The sequence below is a fragment of the Podarcis muralis genome, chromosome 2 (genome assembly GCF_964188315.1).
Source record: "Podarcis muralis chromosome 2, rPodMur119.hap1.1, whole genome shotgun sequence".
Lineage (NCBI taxonomy): Eukaryota > Metazoa > Chordata > Lepidosauria > Squamata > Lacertidae > Podarcis > Podarcis muralis.
Window position 1 is genome coordinate 34,315,553 of NC_135656.1, and position 13,445 is coordinate 34,328,997.

The 13,445-nt window shown below is 43.6% G+C and overlaps 1 protein-coding gene across 1 annotated transcript; it reads right to left on the bottom strand.

Annotated features, from left to right (window-relative positions):
• Window positions 1-809: 809 nt before the first annotated feature.
• SUMO2 (small ubiquitin like modifier 2) lies at window positions 810-8,604 on the bottom strand. Its single transcript, XM_028716849.2, has 4 exons — window positions 8,398-8,604; window positions 5,946-6,077; window positions 2,361-2,432; window positions 810-1,425 (listed from the first exon to the last, which is right to left on the bottom strand). Exons 1-4 carry the CDS (start codon window positions 8,416-8,418, stop codon window positions 1,363-1,365), a joined length of 288 nt encoding a protein of 95 aa, XP_028572682.1. The 5' UTR covers window positions 8,419-8,604; the 3' UTR covers window positions 810-1,362.
• Window positions 8,605-13,445: the final 4,841 nt, after the last annotated feature.

The following is a 13,445-nucleotide window of genomic DNA, read 5'->3' on the forward strand; positions in this document are numbered from 1 at the left end:
CTAGCCGAGCTAGCCCAATCCTGATGCGCCCAAAACGGTTGTTCCAGAGAAAGCAGGTAAAAGGCACTACTAGCTACACCTCCAAGCTTTATACCTGCTTCCAGAGGAGTGCAACCCCATCCAGAACCGGAAATTTGTCTATCTTCCAGACCCAGAAACCACCTCTCCATAAAGCCTCCATCTTGCGTTTCTCCCCACAATGTTAATAACAGGGTGATGGGTTGCAATGTGAGGGAAACTGTATGTGAAAAAAGGTTAAACATTTTACCAGCACTTCAAAGTAGCTGTGTGAGGATGGATAATCACTAAAAAGCCATGAAGGAACGTCTCAGAATAGCCTGTCAATTATACACAAATATAAAGGTGTGTGGCAGCTGGTTTCCTTTTGTATATACTTGGGATAGCTCAGCTGGTAGAGCATGAGACTCTTAATCTCAGAGTCATGGGTCTGACCCAACGTTGGACAGGTTTCCTGCATTGCAAGGGACTAGATGACCCTCGTGGTCCCTTTCCAACTCTATGATTCTATGAAACACAAGCAAAACATTTTTATCTGGCTATCTATTGTAGAAACCTTGGCATTTCTTCCCAAGGTTTCCAGTAAAAGAGCTATTTTTTTTTTAAAAAAAAGGATAAAAGTCTGTCTGTCTGCCTCTGACAATTTTACTCTGCTCTAGACAGTAGGGGGCAGCATAATAACTGGGCAAGCAATTTGATGAAACAACAGCAAGTAACTAGTGGATTCAGTGTCTGCCACATCAGCTGACTCATCCCAAGCTTAAATGTTATCACAACACAGAAAAATAAGCTTATTTTAAACAAGAAGTTTATTTAAACAACAAGACGCTTTACTTGAAGGGAAAACTATCCAAGATCAAATTTTTGTTTAGAGTAATTTACCCCTACTTAAAGACAGATTGCTCTACATGTAACAGCTACGTACAAAAAAGTTATAAAATCGTCCTTGGTTGTACAACGATAAAAGAAAAACATTGAAATTATCCAATCAAATAAGGTATGCAAGGTTTTTGTTTTTCAACAATGAGAGCAAAATAACTTACTGGAATATAAAGATAAAAGTTAGAGGAGCATGCCATGGAGGAATGGGGCATTTTCACAGACCAGTTTGTTTTTACCACCCCATCTCCATATGATGTTGATCAAAACATACCATTGGCCATTTAGTTAAAAAAAATATGCATGTCTGTGCACATACACCAGTTACGTTATGTACAATAGAAGGAATAGGAAAAGAAATCAAAGAGAGAAAGCTATACTGCAGTAGTCAAGATGTGGCTGAACCAAGTCTCGTTTTTCTAATTGTGAATGTGTTGTCTGTGGGAAAGGGAGTTTGGTTCTCTTTTAGTAGACTCCTCCTGTCTGCTGCTGGAACACATCAATTGTATCTTCGTCCTCCATTTCCAACTGCAATGAAAAGATTTAAAATTCAATTCAAAATACAACAAATGACGCAATTAAAACATTTTTATTTGCATTTCTCATGCTCTAAAGAGAACTACAAGCAAATACAAGAGCCTAAATATTGCACTGTGGTTGTAACACTAAGTCCACTAACTAGAAAACAAGGTTGCATTACAGAACGAGTGAACTGAATTCTGTTGGTACTGCCAGACTCAATGGATTGGATCAACAGAAGTACAAATGGCACAGAGCTTGTGCAACGGGGGTTTTCTGGTTTATCTTTCCCAGTGGAGTCCCAGGTGTCTCTCAAAAGCCACTCCATGAGGAGCAGAGGCCCCTGCAGAAGGGCATGCGGGGGGAAGGGGAGAGCGCTACTGCAGGATGGGAAGACTGACAGAATTCAGGAAAGGCTATCTTGTCTGCATGCAAGTGTCTTCTTTCCACTTGTGCAAGACACTTTTGAATCAAAGCCAACAGAGATTAATAATCAAGAGTTAATTATAGTAAACCTAAGTGCATTTTCTGTAATTAAGGCAGAAGAATTGTACTACTGACTTGTCAGGATGGTGAATCCATAACAACAATAATGTATTACTATACAGGGATCAGATTAAAACTCCCTAAACCTGCAATGCAGGCTAAAGTAATAGGATGGCACAGGGAGAATTGGGTAAAATTCAAATTGTACTTTTACGTTGTCGCAAACTGCATTCAGGACCCAATTATCAAGAACTAGGGACATAAAATCTAAAAAAAAAAATTGTTGCATTTGGCAATTAACTGAATAAGTGTTCTACATACAGCAGTATTAGTTGCAAATCAGCATGACCTACCTATTAACACAGATAAGATTTAGTATTAAACTATTTTGTAGCTGATATTTGTATTCTTATTTTCTGTTTTCACTCTAGCAGAAACTTTAGCAGCTTTTTTCTTACCTGTGCAGGTGTATCTGTTTCATTGATTGGCTGCCCATCAAACCGGAATCTGATTTGCCTCATTGACAAACCCTACATAAATGCAAATTTTAAAGAGAGTCTAAATTACTTATCAGCTGCGCCAAACAGCTACCACAAGCCATCATACTTATTTTACCAATCTTTGCATTTACGAAAAGTATACCAAAATACACATTATCAAGCGGTAAATTAAGTGTTTCTTGTGTAATAAAGGTGATCAGCAGTGCCCCTACTGGTAGCATGTAGGAGATGCTAGATAAATTTTCAAGTCCAAAAGCAGTGATTTGAGATCACAATTGGGAGTAAACTTGAATGAGACTTTAGGGTGGCAAGTCTCAGAAGGACTGACATTTCAGAAGGGTAGCAGGATTCACTTAATGTACCCCATTAGTGGAAGCTCTGTGCAAGGACTTCCTCTTGTACAAAAGGTCTCTCCCTTCCCACCCCTCAAAATTGGTGGCTGGTGGTAGAACCCCACAAACAGCAATGGGGGGCGGGGAGAGAGAAGCGACAGTTCCATCTGGCAAACTGCAATGCTTCTGCAGTCAGAATATTTATAATAATGCTACACTGAATTTCACCCACAGCCAAAGCAGAGTATCTTTCTAGGTTTATTGCACTGCATTGCAAACATCTAACAAAACCATTGTTTCTGCACTTATGAGTTCTGCAAGACACAACAAAAGCATTTCAGAGTAAGAGATGTCAAGGCTGTATATTAAGTTTAAAATTCTCTTTTTTCCACTTAAGTGCAGTTCCTCTCTCATTTTTTTGGTTATACCATCATTTTGGCCACTAGGAAGCTTCAATTACCTAAACAGAAGCCAATGTTTGCTCCCATAATGTTACATGGGCTAGACATCTTGAAAAGTTATAGAACTGATCCTATTAGGCTGTGCATACTAAATATGCCTAATTATTATTTGGGTATGTTTCTGAAACAATGTGAAGATGAGATAGAACCTTAGGTACGAGTGTTGCTACCTTAAATGAGTGTGCATTGGTCCTTACTTCCAGCTTGTCCAGAAGTAAAATAAACTATCATGACTAAGCCCATATACTGTAAATCCAAACTGCTTTGCCCTATTTAACCCATTGCTTTGCTGCATACTTTTAGGGCTGCCACTTAACTACATGAACTGATACATTCTACCACATGTAACATACTGTACTTTAGCCCAATTGTTACTTTCAGCACCAAAAGCCAAAGCTACATTTCTTGTGTGCTCATTTTATAACTAATCATGCTTTATTATTATTATTTTACTGTTTTAATTAAACTGCTTAGAGGTTTTCTCTAAACTATGCCAGATTTTTTTTAACCAAACAAACACAAAACCCTCTCACATCCACAATTTTCTCCAGTCAAATTTGCAGTAATCAGGTGTGTGCCCACCTTTCAAAATGGCAGCAGTGAGGCCCACAAGACTTCCACATTTGGACTGTGTAGCCTTTGTGATCAAGCAATGTTTACTTGCACTTGAAATCATACATGACATCAGGCACAGTGCAGGTAAAGGGTCAGGGCTAGCAAGACATCATGCCTTTGCTCTTATGGTTTGATATCAAAATGCATGGGCAAAAACAGGTCACAGGACATCACTGTGACATCAGGTGATTGATAGGTGGTCAGCCCTGTCAAACCTAGCCCACGGGGTCAACAAGCATCCAGCTCCGACTCCTGCAACACGGGAAGGAATCTTGCGTCTGACATACACTATGGGTTGGGAACAGTCTTCAGCTCTGGAATTCATCCTTGTTGTGCAGTGCTTCCATAACATTGGGAAAGCCCAGCAAAGCACAAAGTGGTCCCATCTCTCCTTCCAAGCTTGGATATAGGGACAGAAAAGAGATTGTCTCACTGTGCATCAGAGATGTTGGGGATAGTTATGCTTCCCATAGCAAGAACTTGTGGACCTCTGCTGTGTACCATTCATAATTATGTACCTGCTTGATCCAATGCATCTTACCATTTTCCTAAGTGTTTTTCCTTTGTCCTCATGAAATGCTACACCTTAGTCTCATCATTTATTTGCATATTTTGTATAATACTTTCAGTGTTTAGTGATGCTTGGATATACAGTGGTACCTCGGGTTAAGAACTTAATTCGTTCTGGAGGTCTGTTCTTAACCTGAAACTGTTCTTAACCTGAAGCACCACTTTAGCTGCACAATTTCTGTTCTCATCCTGAAGCAAAGTTCTTAACCCGAGGTAATATTTCTGGATTAGTGGAGTCTGTAACCTGAAGCGTATGTAACCCAAGGTACCACTGTAGAATATCTTTAGCAAACATTATGTTGGAAGACTGCCATGTTCTTGCTCCTCAACCATTACATGAAAGTCTACTAAAATGCGGTTGAATGCTCCACTGAAGTATTCTCAGAATGACCAACAGTTTCTTTCATCCAAAAATTATCCCTCATCCTCAGCTTAAGCCACAAGCTTCTGCAAAAGATAGAGTTAGCTTTGGAGTAGAAGGCTCTTCATCCACTCTATGGTAAAGCCACAACACAATTTATGAGAAGACTGTCAGAAGGACCTGCAGTGTAAGCACTCAGTCTAGCACAAACCTTAGGGTTAAATCTGTTCACAGTCCTTCAGTGAAAACTTAACAGGATAACTATAGTTCACAACTTGCATCATATTTAAAGTTTGTGAATATAAGTGCTATGCCCTAACCATGTTAATAACAAATGGTAGAGCAAGCTAACTTCAGAGACCAACTTCACCGTGGCATGTACAGAATCTCAAAATATTCAAATGCTTTGTGTTAATATTCTTACATTGACTTATTACTAAGAAAATTGTTCCCATTTTATTTACTAGGTTGTGGTAGTCTTAAGTTTTCTAAAGCTGCAATATGGAAGTATGCACCTTTTGAAGCAGATTTATTTCCAAGCCAGAAGAGTGGGAAAACAGACCATAAGATGAAAACACTGCATAACTTCCCCCAAACTCAACTGCAAAAACAGGGGTCATAACTTAATACTACCTCAACCTGCTATAATAAAATTATTCCAAACAATACAAAAGCAAATACTATAAAAGTTAACTATCAGCACCAAAATGCCTAGACTTGCTTTCTTCTGTTTTGTTTTCTGTTTTTGCTTCGTTCACCAAGCTGGAAAACTCAAAAAGGAATGTAGCACTTATCTTCTAAATAGGTGGTAGCTATGGAGAAAGCTGAACTGAGAATGAACCTTTTCCTTGAGAGTACAGTGGTACCTTGGGTTACATACGCTTCAGGTTACAGACTCCACTAACCCAGAAATATTACCTCGGGTTAAGAACTTTGCTTCAGGATGAGAATAGAAATAGTACTGTGGTGGTGCGGCGGCAGCAGGAGGTTCCATTAGCTAAAGTGGTGCTTCAGGTTAAGAACAGTTTCAGGTTAAGAACAGACCTCCAGAACGAATTAAGTTCTTAATCCGAGGTACCTCTGTACTGAAGATCATGAAAGGATGCACTTTCATTACATGTACAATTGTACATGTTTATTACAGGGTTAATAGGCATGAAGGTGCCTCAAAATGTTTCTTTGAGTATTCATACAGTCTTCTCACCTGTCTTTCACAATAGGCTTTCATTAGTTTGCTAAGTGGTGTATGCCTTTTAATCTTAAACTGCACCACAGATCCATCTTGCCCTGCAACCTTCAGATTAATGTGGTCGTTATTTTCAGTCTTCACACCTTCCTGTAAGGGGGAAAAAAGCATAATGATTTTAAAGTTATTCCATCTAGTAATGAATCCTCAAGTTCAATACGCATCATCACAACCAGAGTTATCAAAGACTAGCCACTACAGCTCTGTTTCAGAAATATCATTCATTAGTAAGTGGTTTTAGTGGGCTGTTGCCAACTAACAAATGGTCCATAGTAGACAGGTCAATTAGATCACTGCAACTATTTCTATGCTTTGTGTTCTGAACTAAACATAGATTTCACTTGATTTATCTACTATACAAGATTCACAACAATACATGGCAATACTAAAACTAACAAACCTCATTAAGTTTGCAATTCTACACAAACTTACCTGGAAGTAAGCACAAGTGAGCTCAATGGGGCTTACCTACTCAGACATTTCATTTTAAATCACCCAATAAAACTGACCAGCACCATATAATGATGAATTTAAGAGCCAAAGTGCTCTTGACTTACTATATGGGGAAAGAGTTTTAAAGGTTAAGGCAGCAGCATGCAGCTGTAAAGAGCACAATAGTTAATTTTATCCTTCTTAGGAAAGCTACAGCTATTCTTGGAGCTTTAGCTACAGACCTGACAATTACCAACACCTCTCTTGCTTTATTTAAACTAAAGGCAAGCATTAAGTTATTGTTCTAGTGTATTTATGTACACAACTCTGAAGCACAGCCTTATAATGCATGCAATTATTGTTTTATTCTGTCCCTTTAGCATAATGAGAACAGAACTACTTCTCTTTTTCTTTCTTAAAATAACTCCACCACTGCAAAATGAAAGAAAAAAAGACATTTCCTTAGCTAAGTTTTGGATCTGGGTTTAGGGTTCAAATCTCCTCTGCCATAAAGTTCACAGGGTGTTATTGAGCTAGTTACTGTCTCAGCCTTAAACTATTTCAGTGGGTTGTTATGGGGATCAAATTGGGGGGGGGGCATGCAATCCACCTTAAATTACTCGGCAGAAACACTGGATATAAATATAATAAAGAAATAAGAGGAAAAGAAAAATAATGTATCTTAAAATGTGCTTATCTTCTCTCACTCAACAGGGTTAAAAAACAACCACCACCACCACCATGAAGACACCTTAAGAGATTTTTAGCTTTTATCTTAAGGAACTTAAGAAACAAAAAGTTACTTTGCAAGCATGCCCACCATTTTTTAAAAGTACATAGCACCTACTAGTCTGGGTCTGGGTAAGGTTCCTCCACACTATACTGTAAGCTATGCAGGTATGCTGGGGTGCCACTTAAAAGGGCATCGTTTGACCTTAGGAACATTCCCTATTTCTGATCGCTACGAGCTCAGAGCCTCATGGAGCAACTCGTACCTTTGAAGAACCCATGACTATGACCATCCCATTAAGTTCACAGTACGCCCGACTCCGCACAACAGACGTTCCCTATGGCCTACCTCCGATGCACCTAAGACACACGCACAAAAATACAAAAACCACAGGCGCCACACGGCCCTCACGCTGCAAGGCTTTGCAGAGAGCTCCTGGAAGGCGCAGCAGCGAAGCCCCACACCTCCGATCTCGCCCTTGCACACTCCCGCACACAAAGCAAACTCCATCCAAAATGCACGCACGCACAGAACACCACCTTCGCCCCCGTTTTGTAAAAAAATAATAATAGTAACGTTCCTCTGTTCAACCGCCTTGAGCGGCGGGCGGGATCCCGCGGAGTCCGCGAGAGGAAAGGGGTTTTTCGCGCAGCCAACGTTTTGGCGCCTCCGAAGTCACATTTAAAACGAGGCGTACGTCGGAAAAGGAGGGAGGGAAGGAAGGAGGGAGGAAAAGGAAAAGCCAGGCCAGCCAGAGGCCAGTTACCTCCGCGGGAAGCGGGGAGAGAAAGAGGGGTTACCTGCCGCCCAGGGGCCACTCAGGGAGGACAGCAAGCAGCGTGCAGGGCGCCCGGGAAGGAAGCGACACAAAGAGGGGCCTTCCCATCGCCATCGCCACCCGCCTCGCCGGTCAATAAAGCTGCGGCCGGCGCCCAGCACACGAGGGACTAGCGCCTCTTTCTTGCCAAGGGAGGGGGCCACAACATCAACAACAGAAACCCGAGAGGGAAGGGGCCGTTCCGCAGGGGCAAGGGAGGCTCGCCGCTGTAAGGAAAGGCGAGCTCCTCGAGGGGGCACCCCCTTCCCTTCCTCCCCCTCCCCCTGGAAAGAAATCCGATTAAGGCGGAGAGGTGGAGGGGGTGGAAAATGGCGCGCAAGAACCGGCGCGGCGGAGCCGACGCTGCGCCGCCTCCGTCCCCGCCGCCCGTGCCGGCTCCGTTGCCTCCGCTCCCCGCCGCCTTCGCTCACCTTGGGCTTCTCGTCAGCCATGGCGAGTTCAGCGGGGGCCGGTCCGCTGCGAGCACCTCACGCGAGCAAGTGGGGGGACGGAAGGATGAAAAAAGGCGACCGCGACGGCCGAGACAGAAAGACTGGGGGAGGGGGCGAGTGAGCGCGCACGCACTGTCGCGGGGCCGCGCCTGAGCCTGCGAGAGCGCGCACGCACGGCCTCCCCCCTCCCCCTCCAGTCCGCTCGCCATTGGGCCTCGGCGGGGCGAGAGCGCGCAGCGCCGTTACATAACTCGGAAGAGAACGGCGGAGGGAGGAGGCAATGGCTGCGTGCGTGCGCGCACCCAGGGGGCGTCGTTCGCGCCCCTGCCCAACGTGCGCGCGCCCCGCTGGGCGCAGCGAGCATTGCTCTTGCTCGTGAAGAGGGTATTGTCTTTTCAAAATGGCCGCCGGGCCTGGGAGACTGCAGAGATCTCCAGCTAGCCAATTTGCACTTTCCGTCAAGTTACCATTGAGATGATTTACATGGGCCTGCTAAACAGAAAATTTCTCTGCCTTTTCAATTGTTCCTTTTCATTTGCTTAATGGGCTAGCCACGTTAATCCTTGTTAGATTTCTGTGTACAACCATTCTATCTCTGTTGCACCAGATGTCAACCAAAGTAGGTCCCTACTTTCCCGGGTGTTAGCTGAAGTTTTCTTGTACCAACTCCGTAATTTCTCTTTGTATCCCACTAAATAAATTGTAATTCATGCATATGTTAAACTGCTATTACACTGAAGTGTACCTATCTACTAATGAAAAACTACAAAATATCAGATTTCCTCATTACCTTACATGGAAATCTAACCTGTACACTTTACTAATATTCACTGATAATTTCTTTTCACTTTCCAAATTAAAACACCTTGATCTCAAATGTCCAGAAAGAAAAGCACACTGGTTCTGGAATAAACCCATCACTGATGTTTTAAGAAAGGATATTTACATAATCCTCCATTATAACAGGAAAATTGCGTTGCTATTTTCATAAACTTGCTTTAATCCCCTGAATATCCTAGTGGAACAGTGCTTTCCACTGTGTTCATTTATCAGGGGTCCCTTGATGAGAAGGGCACATAAGTTTCCTTGAAAAAAACCTCACTACTGTTTATCTTCCCTGCATAGTGCAGTCACTGGGAAGTATTGAGTGAGTTCTTGGTTCACCTGGGGCCCAGCAGACTTGCCGGTTTTCCACACTGTGTGCAAATAGAAATTAGAAGACAATTGATGCGTGTGATAGAGAATAGGCATAAATGCACAAAAAACAACTGGTCAACTATTGTATTTTTGGGCAGAGCAATGCTATAGCTTTGGTACACCAGAATACCACTAATGTTGGTGTAACAGTTCATATTTGGTCCCCACTCTGTCAGCATATGACGATGGCCACACCCTAAAAAACAGCTTCCACTGACCAGCTAAACCAGATGAGGGTAGCCAGTGGGTCTCAGCCCTCTGTTAGGGACTTTCCTATGCATCCAAAGACTGCCTCCAGTGGACTGAGCGGACCAATAATGGGACCAACAGTAAAAAAGGTGATTTCTGCATGTGCTGTAGAGGGATATGAGGGGCCGATGAGTCTTGTCAACCTGGGAAGGTAGCCCACCTAGGAGAAGGAAAACTCTGATGCTAAATCTCTGCTGCCTTGCCGGGATATCTTTGGGAGAAGAAAAGGCTAAGGAGTAAACCAAACACAAATCTGGAGTGGAGTCCCTAGAATGGTTGAAAAATGCCTTGTATGCCTTCTGGCAACTCCTGCAGCCAAGCTGGTGCCAGACGTATTGCTCTGCTTTCCTTTAGACCACAGCAGTGAGGCTAAGAGGAGGGTCATGTCATCAGGGCAGTCTACAACCTCTATACACACTGTCCAAGCTTGTGCCCTGAGGAGGTCACTTCAGTGCTGCTAATGCAGCAGTTTGACTTCACCCTTGCAGGCGCACTTCATTTTCTCTCAGGACAGATGTCAACAAGAACAATTCTTGCTCAGCACATAACATGAAAAGCACAAGTCCTCCCAGTCACAGAATGGACCACTGATTATGTCCATACTTGCAGCCTCCATGGTAGCACTGAGTACTTCCACCAATCACGTGCCAGCCCTATGACAGTGCCTCCATGGAAGAAGCCAATCCATTCACAGCAACTACCGTAAATTTCGCTCTATAACACGCAGATTTTTTCTCCTAAAAAGTAAGGTGAAATGTCTGTGCGTGTTATTGAGCGAATGTGTGGTCCCTGGAGCTGACTCTCCGGAGCTAAGGGGCAAAATAGGCAAAAATAAGGCAAAAATAAGATCGGGCGGCGGGCGGAGGGAAGGCGGAAGCTGTTGCTTTCCTGCATTCTGCCTCAGGGTCTTACTGCCCACCCGCTTCTGTTGCTGCGTTTGCTCAAACTCAACAAAGAGCAGGGAATCCCCTGCCCTCCTGGCAAGCAGAGGGTTAAGGAAATGATCGAGTCCTTCCGTGCAGGCTCCAGCCCACCACCTCCTCCTCTCCGTGCTCTAGGGACTCGCAGGCAGCCGAAAAACACGCAAGTGGGAGAGAGAGAGAGAGAGAGAGGGCTGGCTTGGGTGGGGTGGAGGGGACTTTTGCTTTACAATGGTAGGTTTCTCATTTCTTTTCCAAAAGCAGAGAGCCCTGCCCCCAGGCCCCCTCCAAATTACAGCTTCTCCAAGCAATGTACTGCTGGAGGGAGACAGTATGCTTGTTTGGAAGAGAAACCCTGCTTCCCTGCTCGTAAGTAACAGCAGGCTGGATTGCAGAGTGAGACATGGAAATCTCTGGATTTATATGCTGTATATCAAATATCTTAATCTATACTTTCTAACGCGGCAGGTAAATCAGAATCTCCTGAGCCAGGAGGATTATGTGGGGGAGGAAGGGAAAGGAGAATGTTAGCCGCTTTGAGATTCCTTAAAGGGAGTGAAAGGCGGGATATCAAATCCAAACTCTTCTTCTTCTTCTTCTTCATCTCTCCTCTCCCCTTCATTAAAAGCCTAATACTCTTCTTTGAAGAAGTATAACGTGAGAATGTTTTTTATATATTTTTTTTAAAGTTCATTTCCTCATTGTGCGCTATACACTGATAATTGCTGCCACAATAACAATTGATTGAAAATGGAATTTAGTCCCCCCCCCCCCATAGAGAGCTGTTCTTCAAACGTTTAGCCTTAATACAGTGGCTGATGTAATACCCTTCTGCTTCACTAGGCATTTTATATAGGGACATTAAAATTGATTTTCTACATCTTGGCAGATGAAAAAAAGTGTGTTACATGCCCTATTGCCCAAAAGTGTGCAAGCACAGAGCAAAGGTTGCAGTGACAGAGGTGGCCAAAAAAGAAATACCGTAAATAAAAAAGAAATCATACTTCGTATATCCTGTCTGTTTTATCCTTAATAGGGACTTTTATAAGCATGGATCCACAGGATCTTTGCATTGGGTCACCCCAAATTCACCATCAGATAACATAGCATGTCCATGGCTACAGCCTGCACCAAAAAAATCACGCACCCACTGTTGCCTAGGGTCGCAGTGGTGCAAAAACATGGTTACAAAGCATGGATCCACATGGATCCTCAGGATTTTTGCATTGGGCTACTCCAAACTCACTGTCAGATCACATGTCTGTGGCCACAGCATGAACCACAAAAATCATACATCCACTGTTTCATTTAGAATATTTTTTTTCTTGTTTTCCTCCTCTAAAAACTATGTGCGTGTTATGGTCTGGTGCGTGTTATAGAGCGAAAAATACGGTAATTGACATTTCCATGACATATCCCCATTTCACTCTGCACACAACACACCTGGCATAATGACACCACAGCAGCAGCAGCTGCATAAATTAATATGCACAAGTAGGAATAAATCAATAACTGGGAGTGCCAAGAGATCTTCACATACCGGTTTGAATCTTAATTCTACACAGGTTTCCATGGCACTATAGTTCAAGACTAACAGGGTGGGGGATAGAAGCCTTTTTGTAGGCATGGAAAGTATCTAGGAAAGCCCCAATCACACACAAGAGCAACTTCTGTTAGCTTACTGAGAAGGGCATGGGGTTGAGAAATGAAACACGAGTTCAAGTCCCACTAAGTGGATCTGGAGTGAAAAGGTCCTCTTCACCCTCTGCATGCTAGGCTGGCAACAGTCGTATCAGAGTGAGAAAAGGAGAGAACTCCTGAGAGTCAAAACCTCTGCATATTCTTCAGAGCAGGTCTGTACCTACTTGGCTACAACAGGAGACATCCAACATGGCCAATTTATCATCTCACAGCTGTCAGCATGGAGAGATAGCTCAGGTTTCACATGTAAAGGTAAAGGTACCCCTGACCATTAGGTCCAGTCGTGGACTACTGGGGTTGCACGCTCATCTCGCTCTATAAGCCGAGGGAGCCAGCATTTGTCCGCAGACAGCTTCTGGGTCATGTGGCCAGCATGACTAAGTCGCTTCTGGCGAACCAGAGCAGCGCACAGAAACGCTGTTTACCTTCCCGCCAGAGCGGTACCTATTTATCTACTTGCACTTGACGTGCTTTTGAACTGCTAGGTGGGCAGGAGCTGAGACCGAACAATGGGAGCTCACCCCGTTGCGGAGATTCGAACTGCCAACCTTCCGATCGGCAAGTGCTAGGACACCCCAGATTCAAATCCAGCATTCGAATCCACTGATATGGCACCCTGAAAATGGGGTGCCTTAGCCATGTAGCTCTGTTAATGGCAACCTATACTGTTCTGTGTGTCAGGCTAGTTATCATTTCAGTAGGCCTCGTTGTTCTATCAGCTATCCCATACATACATCATAGTAGCATCAGCCATCCTACTTGTGTCCTCTGAGAGGCCAGCCGGCTTACATTGCAGAATATGAGTGAGCAGAGTGTCAGGGTGACTCACCAGAGCCTTTGCAGCAACAAGGTTCCAACAACCCCCATCTGAAGTGAGATTAAAATAAGGAGAGGGGAGGGTATCCTAGCAACAAAGAAACAGCACAACACCTTAATTAAAGCTTGTATTGAATGGTATCT